Source organism: Rhincodon typus, chromosome 11 (assembly GCF_021869965.1).
Source record: "Rhincodon typus isolate 14 chromosome 11, sRhiTyp1.1, whole genome shotgun sequence".
Taxonomy (NCBI): Eukaryota; Metazoa; Chordata; class Chondrichthyes; order Orectolobiformes; family Rhincodontidae; genus Rhincodon; species Rhincodon typus.
Window position 1 is genome coordinate 41448795 of NC_063342.1, and position 21337 is coordinate 41470131.

At 39.0% G+C, this 21337-nt stretch overlaps 2 protein-coding genes across 6 annotated transcripts in view; one reads left to right on the forward strand and one right to left on the reverse strand.

Moving 5' to 3' along the window:
• The window catches only part of LOC125484431, a 34126-nt gene extending 22641 nt beyond the window's left edge, over nt 1-11485 (reverse strand). The window contains exons 1-2 of one of the 5 annotated variants that reach the window (XR_007263254.1): nt 11384-11485; nt 4891-5170 (exon numbers count right to left, since the gene is read on the reverse strand). The gene's annotated coding sequence lies outside the window, so the exon portion shown is untranslated. Of the gene's footprint in view, nt 1-4890; nt 5548-11279; nt 11318-11383 lie in introns of all 5 variants that reach the window. The other 4 variants (XR_007263255.1, XR_007263256.1, XM_048603149.1 and 1 more) reach the window with 4 other exon arrangements.
• A 42-nt stretch (nt 11486-11527) lies between these two features.
• Nucleotides 11528-21337, forward strand: part of med14 (mediator complex subunit 14) — a 110571-nt gene continuing 100761 nt past the window's right edge. The window contains exons 1-2 of the mRNA XM_020527803.2: nt 11528-11909; nt 21137-21163. Coding sequence (XP_020383392.2) covers nt 11737-11909; nt 21137-21163 — 200 coding nt within the window. The 5' untranslated portion in view covers nt 11528-11736. The remainder of the gene's footprint in view (nt 11910-21136; nt 21164-21337) is intronic.

A 21337-nucleotide genomic window follows, 5' to 3' on the forward strand; every position in this document is an offset into this window, starting at 1 on the left:
ACATGAAGTGAACATGATAAACTAGACATACCTACAGACATTTATGTAAAGTTAGAGAAGCTGTTCCTTAATGACAGACAGCTGATCAGGGAGGTGTTGTCACACCATCAGCACAGAGTACAGAACAATCACCATCCATTACAGCAACAGAATCATTCCTCAGTAACAGTAATGGATCAGCAATAGTTAACTTGGTAATAGCAATCGCCAAGAACACCCAGAGAAGTAGCATTTCCTTCAGAATGATGAATAGCCAACAAAAATGTACACATGTTCCATTGAGTCACCTGCATAATTTAAAGGTTAGGTATGCAATGCATTTGCAGAGACAGAAATGGAACTGAACGGAAGTAACACATTGTTTGATTAAGGAATGATCACTTTCTTTTGACCATGTACATTGGGTAGCTTATATAACTATTAATTGCACATGATAGTGCATACATTTTTTTTTGAAAGGGGAATGTTTTGAGAAATGCAGTTGTACCCTTAATATACTGGCCAGTTTGCTGTAATGATGTGACTTTTACCTCTGCTGCAAGTACCTTTGTGTCCAATCTATGACAGCCATTATACAAATATCACTTGTAAAATACTTCTACAATAAAATGGCAATTATACACCTTTTTACTCTCCCTTTAAGTACTCTGCTTTGAGTAACTGTGTCCAGAAGCTCCCTTCCCCCGTTCATCCTATCTTTTATCCCATGCATCTTCGATACCCCACACACATTCCTTCCTTTTTATTGTCCTCTTGATCATTCTACCAGGTCTTGCCTGAAGCCTGACTTTTTCCCTCTTTTTCTCCCACCTGCACGCTAACAAACATACTGACTATTCGTATCTTACCATCCAAGCCTAAGTATGTATTCCTTTCCACTACCCACTCTGTCCATCTACTCCCACCCAATTAAAGCAAACGTGAGTTTTCCTTCCTCATCCTTCTTCATCTCTTTTGGCTTCCATCTGAACATTTATCTGTTCTTGATCATTGCCCTGTGTATAGAATTTTGAAGGTTTAGCCTTTGACCGTGTGACTCCCTGATTCTTCAGCTCAAAAGACACCCATAACATTAGAGCTAAATTCCTCACAAGACGTCTCCCAAGGCCTAGTGCTCTGCACTAACATTGGAAAAATATTTCCCTTCCATTCAGCTATGTTTATTCCACACAAAAATGGAATCTGGAAAGCTGACAAAGACACAGCAGACTGGAAAACATGAAAAAGAGACAAATAACTGCAAACAGGATAGCTAACCATGAAATAGCAGAAACCAGAAGAGAGATACAGAATGCATTAAGAGAAAACAGCCAAAACAGAGAATGTGTCTTCCTATTTACAATTTAAAAGTACCTATGCAAGATCCATTGAAACATGTTCTGTTTAAATAAGAATCCATTGGGAATTTTTATTGACAATATTTATCTGATTGTGTATCATTCTGCAGTAAAATTCTCATGGAAATAGCCCAGATTTTGTGTTCACAACATTACTATTCATTTCATTTACAGGATGCCACAGACCTTCCATGAGTGTAACATGACAATTTATGATTATCAGGAACCTGCTGCATCTGATACCTTTACTGAGATCAGGGATCTGTATTAAAAGGGCTAGCAACAATATTTCTGTTAAAACAGATTGAAAAATGCTTATGGACTGAGGCACACAAGAATTTATTTTTTGTCCACTGTTTGAGGGCATTGCTGGCTAGGCCAGCATTTGTTGCCCATCCTTAATTGCCCAGAAGGCAGTTTAGAATCAACCACATTACTGTGGGTCTGCAGTCACATGTAGGCCAGGCCAGGTAAGGATGGCAGTTTCCTTCCCTAAAAGACATTAGTGAACCAAATGGGTTTTTGTGACAATCAACAATGGATTTGTGGTCATTGCAACACTCTTAATTTCAGATTTTTATTGAATTTAAATTCCACCATCTGCCATGGCGGAATTCAAACCTGGGTCCCCAGAACATTACCTGGTTCTCTGGATTAACTGTCCAGCAATAATACCACTAGGCCATCACCTCCCCATGAAATTTAAAGCAGGAAGTAAATGTTTGAATATTTAATGAAGGTAAAATCATGCAAATAAAGTGAGATAATCCAGAACCGGGGGTCACTAATAAAAAATAAAAGGTTATCCATTTAAGGCAGAGATTAAATATTTTTTATCAAAGACAGTTCAGTATCTTTGGAACTCTCTTCAACAAAAGATGATGAAAGCAGAGGTAGATTGATTCTTAATAATGAAGGAAAAGATGGGATAAAAGGGCTATTAGATTACGCAGGAATATGGTGTAATCAGATCAGCCATAATCTTATTAAATGGCAAAGCAGTTCTAAAAGACCGAGTGGCCTATTCTGAATTTGTAAGCTCATATTTGATTAATAAAATTTCACTCACACCTGAATAGAAAACCTCCAAGATTTTTGACATATTTTATGACTAAATACCTCACCTTCATGCTCTTCATGTTTTTAAATGCTAAGTCACAGCAAAATATTATTGTATGCTTATGCTATGAAAAGATTGATTCCACTCTTTAGTGAATCTAAAACACATTGGCACAGGCTCAGAATAAGAGCCATTCAATTCAGACTCAGGCGAGGGAAAATTATTTCACTCAAAGGGTTGTAAATCCTTGGAATTCTCTCTCCTGGGGGTTGTCAATGCTGCATCATTGAATACATTTAAGAACTGACATAAATATATTTTGGTCTCTCAAAGAATCAAGGTTAATGGAGAACAGGTCCAAGACTGGAATTGAAGCCCAAAAACAGTCATGATTGTGTTGAAATGGGGAATCGATTTCATGGGTCATATATTCTAGTCTGGGTCTTATTTACTGTGTTCTTGTAGCGAAGCTTAAAAACAAGCAAAAAAAGAGACACCTAATTGCATATCAAACTTGCAGATGCTGAATGTTACTGTTCAAGTTACTCCCTAATAATGGTAGGTGCTGACAATCTCCCTGTAATTCATACCATAAAATCCAGTTAATTATTGTTGCTAATCTGGCATGGTTCCCTGTCAGACCAGCAGATGGTGCTGCAGTCAGGTCATCACTACACTTGGCTTTTATCTTCAGAGTTCATCCTTGTTTTGGCCTTTAATTACTCCTGTATCTGCCACTTGTCAAATATCAAGAATACTCAAGCCATTTTGGTTCCTCTCACCAACATGATCATGTAGCCAAGTTCATGGATTCTCCTTCTGGACATAATAAATGCAATCATATCTTCTAAAAGTAAAATATTTGTTTTACAGAACCAGTGAAAATAAACTTCACAAGCAAGTACGAGTGGGGGAGGAACAACACCTGATATTTCACCTTGGGAGCTCACAGCCCCACTGCCTGAATATTGACTTCACCATCTTCAAAATCTCTCCCAACCTTTCCATCTTCCAACTCACCTATCTGCTCCACCCTTCCCACTGTCCAACCACAGTAACTACATCCACCTATCTCCATCCCACTTTCCCTCCCCCCAGCCTCACCCCCTCCCTCCATATATTTCTGGGCTCCCCTCCACCTCCCCAGTACTGATGAAGGGTTTCGGCCTGAAATGTTGACTTCCTTGCTCCTTGGATGCTGTCTGACCTGCTTTTCCAGTTCCACATTTATTGACTCTAGCTCCCAGCATCTGCAATCCTTACTGTCTCCAGGTAGGATGTCAGACTGATCTTAAATAAATAAACAGAAAAGTGAAGAGGGCACTCTGTACAGCACATAGTTCTACCGCACAGTGTTAATTTGATGTTATTTAACTAACACAACTGTTCCTTAAGGGTCTTCCCTGCTTGGTTGATTCTCTGTAACAAAACTAATAAAAGCTATCTTTTTAGTAAGAGCTTCCACCTCACTGAGGAGTCTTTTAGGGTAATCCAGACCAACAACCTGTTCTGAAAACTCTGCTCTCAGGTTGCCAGCTGTGACAACAGCAGTTTAAACAATCCACAACATCCTCTAACAATCAACAACACTGTTCAGAAAGCAACCAATATATTCTTTAAAAATGCAATCCTCCCAACCTCACACTGTTAACGGACACTTTAAAAAAAATTCTATGATCCACATCTTTGCTAAAATTGTTTTTTCTTGAGCCACACCCTAACTGCGTACCTAGTTTAATTGTAATATATCCATTAGGTTTTGAGATATTCAGTTTAAAGACCATCAAATAGAAGTGAAAACATTACCGATATTCCCATAGAGATGATAAGTGTGCCATCATAGGTGAAAAGTAACTCATGGAAAGGGCCAGCTGCATTTTATAAAAATGTATCATTCTGGCCTAAACTTACTCAATAACTTATCAAGCATAGGTTTGTTAGACAAGTGAAGTTGGCATTCAGTGTAGCGAATATCTCCAGCAAACTTTTACCTCAATGTTACGTTTTGCAGCTCTTCCTTAAGGATTTTCCACCCTAGTTGAGACCCTAACAATGAGTTTGCCAAGAATAAAGTATTTTGTTAAAAAAAATCCCAGCTGAGGAGGCTTCAAACCAACAACCTCAGTGGACAGGGGAGGGACAGGAGAAGGAAACAAAAACAAAGTTACAGGAAAAGCTCAGGAGGTCTGGCAGCATCTGTGAAGGAGAAAACAGTTCTGAGGAAGAGTCACCTGACCCGAAACGTTAACTCTCTTCACAGATGCTGCCAGACCTCCTGAGCTATTCTAGCAACTTTGTTTTTGTTCCTGATTTACAGCATTCGCAGTTCTTCTGGTTTTTACAGGAGAAGGAAACACGGATTGGCTCCAGTCAGAGGGATAATTACTGTGCTGTATTTAATGGACACATGATAGAAAGATAGATTCTCCTTCACCAGAAATAACACAGCTGGATCTTTCTCCTTAGCATGTAGCAGTGATGACTAAATTTTACCTGGATGAGGCAAGTGCTTGAGTTATTGCTGAGTTGGGGTAGGATGGGTTTGATGGTAACATTAAATATACAACAGGTGAATTTCTTTCCAGTTAGGCATGGATCAAACCTTTCTTCACTGGAGGGATGAATGAGGGATGATCTGTGCTCAGTAGAAATCCTAGTTTTCTTCTTTTTTTTTCTGTTCCTGATTTGCTTCAGAGTGAAAGTGAATTGGCAATTGTTTCATCTCAATAGTCATAGGTGAGCAGGTCAATTGGATAGAAGTGAATTTGACCTCCTGAAAAGGAAGGATAAGGAGACTGCTTAGTGGACAGAGTTGGTGCCAAGTTTGTATATGTTCTGAAATGGGCTGAGTCATTCTTTCTGCACACAGGGGAAGGTTTCCATGATTTATGTACTATAAGTAGTTCTGCAAAATTAATGCCCAGTGGGAAATTCTGCTGAGTGGAAAGGAGAGGCTCTTGCTGTATTGTTGTTCGATCAGTGAAGAGTAGAGCCCAGCTGTTTGTAACATGAGTTGAAATTTAATTGCTCTCATTGTTGCTTTTCCTCACTTATTAATGCCATCAGTATTCTGATGAAGGCCGCTTCACATTTATCTTAAATTAGGCTGTGAACGGTGAAATTTCTTCTCTTCATGCACTTACAGGATTTCTGAATTGAAAGTTAAAAAAAAGCACGGTTTAGTCTTACACTTGCGCTGGATTTCTTTAGATCATGTCATTATTTGTTTACCTTATTGTGATGCCACAACAGTAAACTTTGTTGGGAGCAAATTACTGCGGATGTTGAACTCTGAACTGAAAACAAAAAATGCTGGAGATCACAGCAGGTCAGGCAGCTCCCCCGGAGAGAAAGCAAGCTAATGTTTCAAGTCTAGATGACACTGATGAAAAGTCATCAAGACTCAAAACATTAGCTTGCTTTCTCCCTGTGGACGCTGCCTGACCTGTTGTGATCGCAAGCACATTTTGTTTTCAGTGAACTTTATTATTTCATTTTGGAGATTTATCTGCCTGGTGAGGACTATTTAATGCAATTTGCTTTCACAAGTTTTTAAGTCTGTGAAAAAGTGATGTGCTCTTCTGGTTCATGCCTAAAATGATGAAATTATTATTTTTTGCGGGTTAACTGACTTGCAGTTCTGCAGGTAGTTCTGTAGGCCTTTCATGTAACATTAGATGGTAACCCATTGCTTTCAATGTGTCACATCACAGTACTGGTGCAATAACTGTAGATTTGCGCATTCGCTTTTTTTGAGGATAGTGAAGAATGCCTTTGCTATGGTTCCCTTTATTGGTGAGTGCATTGAGTATAGGAGTAGGGACGTCATGTAGTAGCTGTACAGGACATTGGTTAAGTCACTTTTGGAATACTGCGTGCAATTCTGGTCTCCCTGCTATCGGAAGGATGCTGCGAAACTTGAAAGGATTCAGAAAAGATTTACAAGGTTGTTGCCAGGATTTGAGGGTTTGAGATAAAGGAAGAGGCTGAATAGACGGGGGCTATTTTCCTTGGAGCGTCAGAGGGGTGACCTTATAGAGGCTTATAAGATTGTGAGGGGCATGGATAAGGTAATTAGACAAGGTGTTTTCCCCAGGGTTGGGGAGTCCAAAACTAGACAGCATAGGTTAAAGGTGAGGGGGAAAAGATTTAAAAGGGACCTAAAGGGGAACTTTTTCACGCAGAGGGTGGTGCGTGTATGGAATGAGCTGCCAGAGGAAGAGGTGGAGACTGGTACAATTACAACATTTAAAAGGCATCTGGATGGGTATATGAATAGAAAGGGTTTAGAGGGATTTGGGCCAAATGCTGGCAAATGGGACTAGATTTATTTAGTATATCTGGTCGGCATGGACGAGTTGGACCGACGGGACTGTTTCCATGCTGGACATCTCAATGACTCTATGATGCACAACAGATACACAAAATGCTGAAAATGTTGCAGAATCCTACCAAGGCTTTGCTGAAGTTGGGCTTATCACAATATGCCCTGTCAGATTATTTTCTCACTTCTTAGCTCAAAAGAAATATAGCTCTGCAATTCTCTAGAAATTCAAGCTGAGGAGAGGCCTTTGGGACCCTGACAGGACAAATAACCTGGTAAATAATGAGATTTAAAGATTGAAACAAAAACAGGTGACTGTGGAAGAAGAAAATAAGGTGAATTACAGGTACGAAAGAAAAAGGAAAGAAAGATTAAATTATCAAGAAAAAAGGATGGAAACAAAGAAAAAAAAATTATAATGGTAAAGATTTTAACTGTATGATAGAACACTGTTTTGTTTCTAGGCCAGAAGTGTTAAATATCATAAGGCAGTTAACTCTTCAGTTTAGATCCTAACTTGCTGTGGTATGTTTAAGTTTCAAATAATGTGCAGATGAAACTCATGACTTGGTTGAGGTCAAGCTGCTGTTTTTGTGAACCACAGGGCAGTGCGGCAAAAGTCGTTCAGCAACATATGTAGATTCACAACCATGAGGCACATCTTCCTTGCAACTTTTGATGATTTATAAATGTAAGGGTGTTAAACTTGGTCTTCTTTGGAAGCAATGTGAGCTGTTAGCATTTTAAGAAATCGCTCATATTTGTGGAGGCCTGAGGGTACAAAAGGCACCACTGAAATTGGCTCACATTGGAGTCTAACTTTTCTGAAGGATCCCATTTCTTTCAGCTGTCCTTCCAATATTTAATTCCAACTTCCAGCAAAACCATTAGATCTCAAAACACTTCACAATTGATAAATTTTTGCATTAACACTCCAAAATAATTCTCCTTCATCTTGAGCCACAGGATCACTCTAGACTTATTCCCACTGAAGTGCTCAGAAAGTCATGACTGTATTTTCAATGGTCTACGATCTCATAACTTCCACTTATGCTCCTGGAATCCTGAAACAGTCCTCCAAGGGTACCCAGACACATGGACCTACCTCACAATATTGTCACAGTCTGATACCGAATCCTAGTACTTCAAGATCTCTGATCTTTTTTCGGTTTTGCCTTCCAAGTTCCAGAGGTATCTTCAATGCTAACATGTCAGGGTATGTGGTAAAGTATTTTTTAATGAACCTGTTCAGAGATGTTATGACAAATCTCTGGAATAGGTGGGACTCTTGGCTCAAAAGCAGGGTCATTTCTGCCCCACATCTGTCAATAGGCAAGGAGAGATTTACAGAAGTGAGCAAGGTATAGAGAAGGTAAAATGTACCACGTGCTCCAAATCACCATTAGCAATGTCATAGAAAATGAAATAAAAAACTAATTAATTGCCCCTAAACAAAGTCAGTGTTTGAGACAATGAAGAAATTAACTAGGTTAGAATCTATATAGTTTACTAGGTTGCTGACAGTTTTAGGTTTGTCTTGCAATGTCTCAATTCTAAGTACGTAAGTATGTAGAGTGTTTCTTTTAAGGTTTTCCACAAGGTACTATGCATTTTTCCTAAATATGTACTCATTCATGGGATGTGGGACATCATTAGTTGCCCTTGAGAAGGTGTGGTGAGCTGACTTCTTGAACCACTGCAGTCTATGTCGGGGAGGTAGACCATGATGCTGTTTGGGAGGAGTTCCAGGATTTTGACTACAGAGACATTATTTGCACAGTGAAATTACAGCTTTGTCAACTGGTTGACATGGATGAGTTGGACCAAAGGGTCTGTTTCTGTCCTGTATGATTCTTATGAGCTTACTGCAGTTAATAATTCATCTCCTGAGCCCTACAACAAGAAAAATGAAATTAATACGACTTTCATTTCTTGGACTATCTTCAACTGGGCTACTGTTCATTCTCATTAGGGTGCAGTTCTCTTGGCACTGACTCTTGTGGTACAGTTTGTAGACAATAACTTTTATTTAGATCTTGCAATGTCCTTCCCTGCCATATAACATTGCTTTCCTAAGATTAACTTAAGTTTGACTCCATGTGTGCGGCATCATAGGAGATTAAATTATCTTCTTACATATATAAATTAAATCATACATTGGCAAATTTTGTTACATGTAGAACATTCCAAACTTTGAGTATTTGGTTTAAATAATAATACTGACATGTTACTGTTAAATACAATGGATCAACTAAAACTATTTAGCCACAGACATAACTCAAAGGAATATTAGATTGGGGAAAGATAACATAATTCCCTCAATTTATACCCCCAAGCAGTCTTTAATGTGTTTTAGTTTATTTATACAAGAAATTGTTGATTCTTCTAATCCAAATTTGGAAACCTCAGTACAGTTAATCTCGGAAGAATAACTTTAAGATTAGAAACATGTCTATGATATAGCTGTGAGCAAGCTGTTACCATCTGCTCTAATTCCCTACAGAAATCAGAAATGTCTGCACTGGTCTTCCATAGGCACCTCTGCAGTTATGGTTCTGCACAAACCTAACACCACTTTACTAGCAAATTTATTCCAAGCACATTGGATGAAATTTAATTTATTAATATTTAACTCAAATTTCCATGTCCAGACACAGGACTCAAAGTGGTCCTTGATAATGCAATGGATTATTTTAAGGAATCTTCATAGATATCCAAGGCTTGTTCTTATCTATGGCATATTGTTGAGTCCAATTTACTGAGATTTACATTTTTACTGAATCAATCTTTTCGCTGAGGTTATTCTTCATGTGCCTAAATTCAGTTCCCATAGTTCAGCAATATATAAAACAACTTGCATTTAAAGAGTGTATTTAAAAATTTGAAACACAAGAGCACTATCGACCAAAACTAAAACAGAGCGACATTAGGACAAGCTTGGTCAAAGGAAAAGAAGGAGCTGCACAAGTTTAGAAAAAGAATTCTTGAGCTTTGGGCTGAGGCAGCTGAAGATGCTAACACCAATGTTGGCGGTGGGCAGTTGGGTCACATAACAGACCAGAAGTGGGAGGAGTAGATTTATGAGCTAAGGATTGAAGTACAGATGGGGAGGATGAAAATTTTAAAATCTGAAGGAGGACCGAGGCTGAATAAGATAAGTGAACTCAAATAAGCAGAACTGAAATGTGAAGTTTACATTGGATGTAAACTGGGAAGCTTGCCAGAAGACCATTGGCGTAGTGGATAATAAAAGCATAACTGAGAGTGCAGCAACATATACATTTCAGTAGGAGTAACTGCAATATTATGAAGGTGAACAAGCAACATTGTGGAAGTGAAATAATACAGTCTTGCTGTTGGGAGTGAATATTGGTTAAAAGTTCAGCTCAGGGTCAAATAGGGTACTGAGATTGTGAGTTGACCAGTTTGTCTGCTTTAGAATCCCTACAGTGTTGGAATAGGCCATTTGGCCCAATAAGTTCACACCAACCCTCCGAAGAGCATCCCGCCCAGACCCATACTGTATCCCTGTAACGCTGCATTTCCCATAGCTAATGCACCTAACCCACACATCCTTGAACACTATGGGCAATTTAGCATGGTCAATCCACCGAATTTGCACATCCGGAGGAAACCAAAGGACGTGGTAAACAACCACGCTGACACGGGGAGAATGTGCAAACTCCACACAGACAGTTATCCAAGGGTGGAATTGAATCTGGGTCCCAGGCGTTGTGCCACTTGCCAGATAGGGGTGGGATTGAATCAATCACTAGGAAAAGGTTTATATGATGTTGACTGAAGACAAATTACATCAGTCTTCCCAACATATAACTGTAAAAATTTTCACGTCATCCAATGCAGAATGTTCAGCAAATAGTATGATACATCGGAAGTGAAAAGATCAAGAGAGTTAATGATGACATAGGGTGCTGTGAGCATACACGTAGAATCTGACTTGTTTCTTGAATGGTATCACTGAAGGACAACTAGCAGTTGAGAAACAGGAGACCAAAGATGAAGCCTTTGGGGACTCCAGAAGCAATGGTGTAGAAAATTTTGTAACTGCAGTTGGACAGTTAAGCATTGAACCAGGTATGAACAATCCCAACTACAGGATAAAGAAGCTTGTTTGACAAGGTAGTGCGGTCAAAGGTGGGGAAAGGAACAGACTGAGGAGGAATTATGTGTCACGATCAACCAGAGTATCACCTATGATTGTGTTAAGTGTCGATTGAGCACTGCTGCAAAGCCAGAGACCTATTTAGAAGACTTAAAATGAATTTGAGAAGCAACAGTATGTCCATGGACATGGTGAGGCAAAGAAAACTGCATAGCAGTAGGTCGGATTTGCAAAGATTTCGAGATCTACATCTCTACTTCTCCATTGATAAAAAGTCATCTCCATTAAAGGCCATCCTGCTTGACACTCTCTCTCTCTCTCACCAATCCCCACAACAGGCCGCCCGACCCGAGCGCTCTAGGCGCTTGGGGCAGGAAGATTTTTTAAAATCCAGGGTTTTTTTTTAAAAACAGGGCAACTTTTATCCGTACTCACCTGAAAATGAGGCGAAAAACAACGTATAAACATAATGCCTAGTAATTTCAAACAAAGTATATGTAACTGTTGGCAAATTATTTACATCACGTCCTATTAATTACCGTTTTATAAAAAGATTATTTTTGATCCACACAAACATCTACTTTTAACCTGAAGCTGGGAGAAACGGGAATACAACCAATTCTTCCAATCTACTACCTGCTCCCTAAAGTTTCCTTCCGGGTCACTGCTGATATGTACTTCCGGGTTCTGACAATATGGCGGGTCCTGTTCGGTGGTAGCGGTATCTGTTCAACGAGTGCGAAACAACGAGATCGGAGTTTAACTGCTGGGAGGGAAACAAAATCGTGGCCCTTGGCGATGGAGCGAGAACTGCCTTTCCGATAACGGCCGGTGAACGACAGGAAATTGTAGATTTTTGTCGGGGCAGTGGGTTCTGTGCTGTGAGCTGAAAATGGCTCCGGTTCAGGTGGAGAGTTCGCAGCTGGTGTCTGCTGCTGGCCCGACCTCTGCCCCAGCCGCTGCAGCTACAGCAGCTGTAGCCGCCAGCCCCGGCGTCCGCCTTAGCATGTTGATTGAATTCCTGCTGCAGAGAACCTACCATGAAATTACCGTGCTGGCCGACCTGTAAGTAGGAATAATTGTACCCAAGTAATCCAGCGCCCTGAATTAGTTAACTTTCTCCAAGTGCTCTTGCATTTGCCAGTCCTGCCCTCTTTTCAGACATTCGAATTGAGTGAGAAGCTCGTTTTCCTCATCTTTTTTAGTTTTAATTTCTACCCCTTTTATACTCACCTGTAGTACTGTCTTAATGCTTGGTACCCGAAAGCGTTATTTAGCATCTCGTGGTGCCTTAACTTGCGTTCTAAAGTTATGTACCCTGACTAACATTTCTACACTTTTTAAACTTTTTGAAATTTTAACAGCATTTTTACACTAAACAATATTGTTACAATTGATTAAACCAGGTCTCTCACAAATAGATATTGGAAAGTGAAATAGTGCGAAATAAAGTGAAATACTAAGTGAAGTGAATTTAACTTCAGACTTTAGAACATGATTTGTCTCCTTTTTTTACATTTGGATAAAATTCCACAAGAAACTCAGTCGTCTGGCAGCATCTGTGGAGAAAGATATACAGTTAACACGTTGAGTCCACTGTGACTTCTTCAGGTCTGAAAGAAGCTGGAAAATGGTCTTTTTATACTTCTGTCAGAGGAGGCGGAGCAAGTGAACAAATTGTGATGGTGTCTAGTGCAAAAGACAACAGGAGTGATAATGGTTTTAATGGAGAAAGAATTGTTAAATGGACATGAATAAAGATGTGAAAAGGAGAAAATGCTTACAATGCATTCTCCTTCGCATTGGTGAGACCAAATACAGACTAGGTGACTGGTTTACAGAACATATTCGTGCTCTGTCAGGATAACCCCATCCTTCCATTTTGTTGCCATTTTCGGTAAACCACCTTGCTCCCATGGTAACATTTCCATCCTTGGTCTGCTACAGCGTTCTAATGAAGTTCAACCCAAACTGGAAAAGCAACATTTCATTTTCTGCTCTGGCACTTTGCAGCTTCCAGGACTTGATATCGAGTTCTGCAACTTCAGAGCATGACCTGTGTCTTCCATTTATCTTACATCACCTGACCCCTGCCTGCACAGTGGGCCAATTTTCTCCTTCTGATACCTTCATTTGCACCCTTTTTAGATCCCTTTCTCCTTTTGTGAGTGTTACCCTTTGTCTTTTATTCGGGAAGCACCAAGTTTGTTCCACTTGCTTGCCCTCCTCTGGGTGTCAATAGCATAGAAAACATAGCATAGAGCTTTCCAGCTCCTTTCAATTATGAAGAAGTGTCAGACTGGAATTGGAGTGTTAACTGTTTCTGTCTTCACAAATGCCAGACCTGCCAAGTTTCTCCAATAATTTTATTTAAATTTCAGATTTCTAGCCTCCACATTTAAGATTCCATGTGGCTGTTGATTGCTAATACCTTCCTAAGGTGGATGTTCAGGTGGAAGTCTCAACATTGAGCTTTAGTATACCATTTGAGAATGACGAAGTATAGCTAGGTGTAATCATTGTCACCTGGCAGGAACATATTTCAGAAAATAACCAGGAATTTTTACTCTTTATCAATTCTAATTTATTTGGCTGTGATTAGCTTTTTCAATGCAAACTGCAGTTGAATTTGGGATTTTCTTCTGTGATGATAAAATGGGCTATTCCTAAGCTATGATCTTTGCAGAAATGATAGATTTTTTTGCTTTAATTATTTTCTAAATATTAGTAAGGGGAGAAAAAGCAAGGAAGTTATGGAGTCACTTTATAAAACTCAGGTTTGGCCACAACTGGAGTATTGTGTCCATCCTTTAGGGCATGTATGAAGAGGTCCAGAAAAAAAAAATTACAAGAATGGCTGTCAGGATGAGCGGCATCATTTACATAGAATGGAGAATCTCGACTCATTTTCATGAATGCAGACAAGGTTGAGAGAAAATTTAATAGTATTTAATGTCATTAGAAGTCTGGACAGAGCAGATACGAAGAAGCTGTTCTGATAGCAAAAGGGTCCAGATCCAAAGGTCATTGATTTAAAGTAATTGGCTGACAAACCCAAGGCAAAAGAAGACTTTAAAAGCTTTGAGAAACCCCATTGAGTGAAGATCTGGAACTCATTGCCTGAGAGTGTCATGAAGACAAATTTGATTGTTAATTAAAAATTAATTATCTGAAGAGAGAAAATTGCAGGAAACTTGGACAAGTTGCATTACAAATAACCAGCATGGACAAGATGGACTATATGTTCCCCTCTGCTGTGACTATTGCTAATTCTGTAATCTAACTCCTTACTAGCAATTAATTTAGCTTGTCCTTGTGATTTAGCAACGCAACATTACAGATATTGATCAAAAACTTTTGAACATCCAAATTAGGAACAGAAGTAGGCCATTTGGCTTCCGAGCCTGCAATGCCGTTCAGTAAGATCATGGCAGAATTTGTTTGAATTCCTCCATTCAGTTTACTACCAATAAGCTTACGATTTTATTAGACAGAGAAATCAATCTAACTCTGCTTTAAAAATTTCAATGACCCTGCCTCCACTACTTGTCTGAGATAGAATCATAGAATCCCTACATTGTGGAAACAGGCCAATCAGCCCAACAAGTCCACACCGACTCTCCAAAGAGCATCCACCCAGACTTATCCCCCTACCCTGTCCCTGTAACCCTGCATTTCCCGTGGCTAATCTACCTAACCTACACATCCTTGGATACTATGGCCAATTTAGCATGGCCAATCCACCTAACCTGCACATCTTCGGACTATCGGAGGAAACCAGAACACCCGGAGGAAACCCATGCAGGCACGGGGAGAATCAGCAAACTCCACACAGACAGTTACCCGAGGCTGGAATTGAGCCCAGGTCCTTGGCGCTGTGAGGCAGCAGTACTAACCACTGAGCTACTGTCTAAACTTGGAGTTCCAAAGTTGCACAACCCTTGGAAAATCTCTCTCCTAAAAGGGTGACCCCTATCTTTTAAACAGTGACATGTAGTGTTGGACTCGCCCACAAAAGGAAATATCTTTTCCACATCCATTATATCAACACCATTCAGGATCTTCTTTTTAAAATATTAGCTCATGGGGTATGGGCTTCACTGGCTAGGGCAGCGTTTATTGTCAGTTCCTAATTGCCTTGCAGAACATGGTGGAAGATACTGTTGAAGGCGCCCTTGTATGAGCCTTGGTCAATTACTGCAGGGCACTTGTAATTGTACACAGTGTTGCTACTGTGCATCAAAGGTGAAGGGCGAGTGTATTGAGGGTGGTGAATGTAGTGCCGATTAAGCTGACTGCATTGTCCTGGATGGTGTCAAGCTACTTGAGTGATGTTCGAGATGCACTCATCCAGGCAAGTATTGAGTATCTCACCATACTCGTGACTTGGGCTTCTTGATGGTGCATAGGCATTCAGCAGACAGCAAGTGAGTTACTTAGCACAGAATTCCTACTTTCTGCTCAGCTGTTGGAGATTGTACGGCTAGTTCGGTTCAGTTTCTGGTCAATAAAAACCCCATGGATGTTGATAATAAAACTAGTAGTTGGGATTCATGACGGTAATGCTATTGAATGTTGAGGAGTGATGGTTAAATTATTTCTTGTTGGCGATTATTATTGACTAATGGACATTACTGGCCATTTATCAGCCCATGTCTGGATGTTATTCGGATCTTGGAAAAGATCAGCAGGTCTAGCAGCATCTGTGAAGAAAAATCAGCGGTGACCATTTTGAAGGGTTACCGGACCTGAAATGTTAACTTTGATTTTTCTTCACAGATACTGCAGACCTGCTGAGCTTTTTCAGTGACTTCTGCTTTTGTTTCCCATTTAAAGCATCCGTGGTTCTTTCAGTTTTTTGTTGTTCAGATCTGACTGCATTTGTACATAAACTGTTTGAATATTTGAGGATTCTAGAATGGTGCCAAACATTATGCAATCATCACTGTAAATACTGTATCTCTTTACTTTTCTGTATTTTTGATTGTGGATTGAAGTGGTAAAAGGATGGTTTTAAAAACCAAGGATTTTGGAAAGAATTACTGTATTTCTTTGAAAATTGGTAACTGACCCTCATTGTAAGTGCCGTTTATGCTACTGTTGGTCCATACAGTGGAGGAGATTTAGTTAAAGTCAAGTTGCAGTTAATGCGTATGTACGAAGAAAAATTTGGCAGGCAACAAGTAGCTGATTGATTTGTGGAATGGTGACCAGTTGTTAATGATAGAGATCTCCTGCCAGCCAACAACTATAAGTTAGTGTAAACAATAAATCAGAGATTTTATAAGTTTGAACCAGTTGCTCTATGCCTTCTGCAAGCAAGCGAAAGTACCTAGAGAAGGAAAATCAATTCAAAGTCCTGACAAGACAAAAAGATAGTCTCAAGAGAACCCTGTGGTGAGGGACCATTGAAAGGCCTTTTCAGTCTTTCCCTCCACCCATAACCTCCACGATTTTTTTGTTTGTTTTTGTGTTTAGGGAGAGTTTTATAAGGAGGTTAGAATTTTAATTGGAAGAGTTATAGGTCAGTAGTTCATAATTGTTTTAGTTGTAGCTAGAATCTATTTATTTATAATGAATAGTAATTCTTGTTCAGTGTAGAAACATTGTCCTTGCTTTTTGTCAACCTAGCTCTAAAAGATAGATAAATTGGGCAATTTTGCATATATTTATAAAACCTTTAACTTTTGAGATGACTCCAGGAGTAGTGGTGCATGATCCTAATTGAGTATAACATCTGTGACCATCGCACTTCTGACCTCATATAGTGGGAAGGTGAGAGGTTAGAAGCCAAGTGGACCTGACAAAATCCAAACTGAGAATTAGTGAGCAGGGTATTCTCTTACAAGTGCTGCTTAATTGCACTGTTTACGATCTCTTCTATGACTTTTATGATTGAAAATAGGCTGATAGGATGGTAGTTGGTTGGGTTGGATTTATCATGCTTGTTGTGCATACCTGAGCAATTTTCCACATTGCTAGGTAGATGCCAGTCTTGTTGCTGTATTGGAACAGCTTGGTTAAGGACACTTAGTTTTGGAGCATTGAATTGCTGGAACGTTGTCAGGGCCCAGAGCCTTTACAGTATCTTGTATCTTCAGCCTCTTCTAGATATCGTGGAGTGAATCGGTTGCTTGAAGAATGGCATCTATAATGCTGGGACATGCCTGAGATGGAGCACCCACGTGGCATTTCTGACTGAAAATGGATACAAATGTTTTAGTCATGTCTTTTTCATTGCTATAATGATGGGGATGTTTATAGATGCTCTACCTTCTGTTAATTTAGTTCTCAACCACAGTTGATGATTGACTGTGGCAGGATTGCAGAGTTGAGATCTGACCAGTTTATTGTAGCATTATTTATACTTGATGACTCCATACTCCTTCCACTGTTTAGCGTGCAAGTAGTCATATGTAGCTTCACCAGGTTGTGACCTTATTTTCAGGTATATCTCCAAGTTATTGAACCAGGATGATCTTCTGGCTGGATGGTAATGGTAGGGTAGTGGATATTGGAGGCCATGAAGTACAAAGTGTGACTGAGTACAGTGCTATTGCTGCTGATGGCCCATAGTGCCTTGTGGATGTCCTGTTTTTGAGCTGCTAAATCTGTTCAAAGTCTGGCCCATTCTAGCACATGACAGATTATAATGGGACAGTAAAGTCACCATAGTCTGACCAAACCATTGGGCTGCTCTGTCATTAAAGAGAGACGAATGGTGGTTATTTGATCTGGGAGTCACCACAACTCGGGCAAGGGGAGAGGTTGAGAAGGAGAGTCCTTCATGGCAACCTCAGCTGCTGCAAGAATTGAGTCCATATAGTTGGCATCACTCAGCATTGCAAACCAGCCATCCAGCCAACCGGGTTTCCGAACCCCTGATGGAATATATCCTCAATGTGAAGATGGGACTTTACCTCCAATATGGACGCATCAATGACAGGTAGATTTGTGGGAATGAGGTCAAGTAGATAATTCCCTTTTGGTTCCATTGCCACTTGTGGCGAATCCAGTCTAGCGGCTTTAATATGCTTCAACCAAGCTACCCTTCACTCTTCAAAATCCAAGTGAAAACAGGACCAATCTGCCCATCCTTTCCTCATAAGACAGCTTGGTCATTTCAGGTATCACTCTGGTAAACTGCTGCTTCCAATGCATTTATATCCTTCCTTAACCAAGAGAAAGTAAATGTACACAGTGATCAAGATGTGGTCTCACCAATGCCCTGTGTAACTGAAGCATAACATCCTTACCATGATAACTCGATTCCTCTCTTAATAAATGATAGTGTTCCATTAGCCTTAAATCCCTTTGCATCTCAATTCTGCAGTTGTTTTCCAAAATGAATAACATGACTATGAATGGCTTTAAGAGATGTATTTTGTCCTTTCTTTCTAAAGAAAAGTTGAGAGGTGAAGAGTGATCTGCCCAAAGCCAATAGGGTAAACTGCCTGTGAGGCCTTGGGGTTTTCTTTAATAGTTGGAACAACAGAAGCAGCCTAAATGGGTGTGTCAAGCTTCCACAGAACCAGGATTTTCAGGTTTGGCTTTCTGTGGTTGCTGGGGTCTTGAGGCTGGATGTGGAAGCTCTCATTCCTTTCTTTGCTACAGCTAAAAGCTGGAGTTCTGTTCCTGCTGCTAGAATTGCATGTGACACAATCTATTTTACTGTATTTGCCTTTGCCAAGAGTGTGTTTATAGTATGTTACTATATTGGAGCAGTTAATTAGTAGTTATAGTTAAGCCAATTCTTTTATTTTTCTGTATTTTAACTGTAAAGATAAAGTATTTTTGCATAGAGTCGATTAGTTTGACCAATCAAATTCCGTCTGAAACACAATGTCTTATACTGACCTTTAAAATGAGAAAAAGACTATCTTCTTAATATATTTTGAGGGGATTTGGTCTGGTACACAACAATACTTTTTGTTTGGTTTCCTGCCAAACTGAATGACTGCCCATTGTCTTAACTTGCATTCCATCTGCCAGATTTTGCCTGATACTCAACCTATCTATATTAATCTTCATCCTCTTTATATCCTCTTCACAACAAGTTTTCATATCTGTCTTTATACTCTGCAAATTTAGCTACCATGCCTTCACTCCCCTAATCTAAGTCTTTGATATAAATTGTAAAAAAACTGAGGCTCCTTCAGGACTTCACTTCTTGCATCCTGCTGGTCAGAAAAAGACCCATTTATGCAGAATGGTTGGTTGGAAACAACTTTCTGGTGATACTAGTATATTACTTTTTAAGTTCCTGTTTGGCTGACATACACATTTTACGTTGATCCAAGCCTGAAAGCTCTTCTCAGTGTAAAATGTCATCTAACTGACCTACTGTAAAGTTTTATGGTGCTTGAACAGTATTGTTGTTTATGCTATTTTCACAGGACCCTGACTGTGAAATTGCTTATTGTTACATGCAATTTCAATGTACACTCCAATTTTACCTGAGTGTTGTCAGTAAAGTATCCTGTGGCAATTGCTGTTCCATTGTAATCTGTATTTTGTGATTTTCACTTATGAAGCACCAACCATTGAGACAACAGCTTAAATTGAAAGAAGTGTGTCCAATATATAGTAATAAATCCTAAAAGTTGAACGATTGTAGCTTTACTGTGTGTTCGAAAATGCCAGCAATCAAGTTACATTGCTGCATTAACCGTACCTTTTGAAAAAGGCAGTATTAAAAATAGTGTCTGTCCAAAATCTTTTAGACATTTTTGCTTGCTTGCTTTTGATACAATGTAGCCAGCAATTCAGTGTACAGTTAGAATTGCAATATATTGAGGATGCAGTGCTCACTTAGAGCTGATGGTGGTAATAACAAATGGAGTATGTTATTATATAAATGGGGCTCTAGTGCAGTCATACCGTCCCTACCTATTGATCAGGTGGCCTGGGTTCAAGTCATACCTATGCCAGAGATGTATAACAACATGTCTGAGCAATTTGATTCAAAAATAGCTAGCTATTTTATTATAGATGCATTTTGAATTTACAACTCATTAATTACATTATAACTGTCTAACACAAGGCTCATGTAACTATTTTTCTGCAAGATTGTCCTGTTCACCCTGCTGATCTTGCTGTTCTTCCCTATAAGTCGAGGATGGTTATGTTGGTTGAGGTAAATCTTCAGCGTCCTTGTTGAACCTTCAGTGTTTCATAGAACACATGCTTAGTCACCTATACGTTGTGGCAACAAAACAGCAAATCCAAGAGAGCAATGTATTGGCTATTATTCGTTTATACCAAAATGTTTCCTCTTAAAAAAAAAAACAAAAGTTGTGACATAACAAGGAATGTATGATTATTAAGTTAAAAGGTGATGTAACAGTGGAACATTCTGCAATATCTTACAATTCATCTACATTGTATTTTAAACAGAAATTCTTTAAACTAATTTTTCAACTTGAATATATTGTGAATAAATTCGTGATGTTATTGGCTTAAAGTTGTTTACTTTATTCTGGTAATAATGTCAACAGCCTCTGGAGCAGGGCCCTATACATTTGTTGAAGTCTTTACACCGTAAAGTATCTGCCGTACTCTGCATTGGTACTGAAATAATTAAGAGAAACAGTAATTTCTAAGCTGCTAACTTTGAAATGACTGTTCTGCGATTTGAGAAAAGGAATAGCATATTAATAAATCAGTGATTCAATTGAAGTAGCTGAATATATACACAAAATAAATAAGAACTCTCTATTTGTTTTATCCTGTAAAATGTTGTACTTATAGTTACAGCACCTTTTTAACAAATGTTAGTCAAACAAAAATTCAAAACAAATTAAACTTGTACAGATGTCTGGTGGCTTAAATATATTGTTTCATGTTCTTTATAAAAAGAATGTATTCCATCACAGAAATTCCATGAATAACTAGCTTAAAAGTAGCATTTTGTCATGATGAATGAGTCTTTGAATCAAGCTGTGATTGCTCACTGTTTTATAGTTTCAGAAGAAATTCCAAAAAAAACGCAAACATGTGTATGCCACGTCTAAAGATTTGACTATTGTACCCTGCCTTCTAGAACACTTTGGAAAGCTTCCACAAATCTTTATCTTCAATTGTGTCTTTGGTTATCACCCTAAACTGTCTGAAGTTTTTAATGGCAACACATTTTTTTGCCATGACAAAGCTCTCTGAGATGTTTTGCACAATGAATGGCAAGAGGTTTGAAACTGTTAAGTATAAACTTTGTAGTTAAAGTATATAGTTTTCATCTGAGAATAAAGCTTTTACTTGCATTGGTAAGTAACTGATCTTCTTCTGTTTTTTAGGTTGCCTCGAAAGACTGACATGGAACGGTAAGTGACTTTTCAATTCAAGTTTTTTCATGCATTTAGTGTAATTTTTTTAAAAGGCTGCTTCTATGTTTTTAAAAATGGAGACAATAGCAAGGTATCTCAATGTATTGACATTAGTTTAAATGTTTTTTGCCAATTGATAATCAATTTTATTTTATGAATTGAACTAATTTA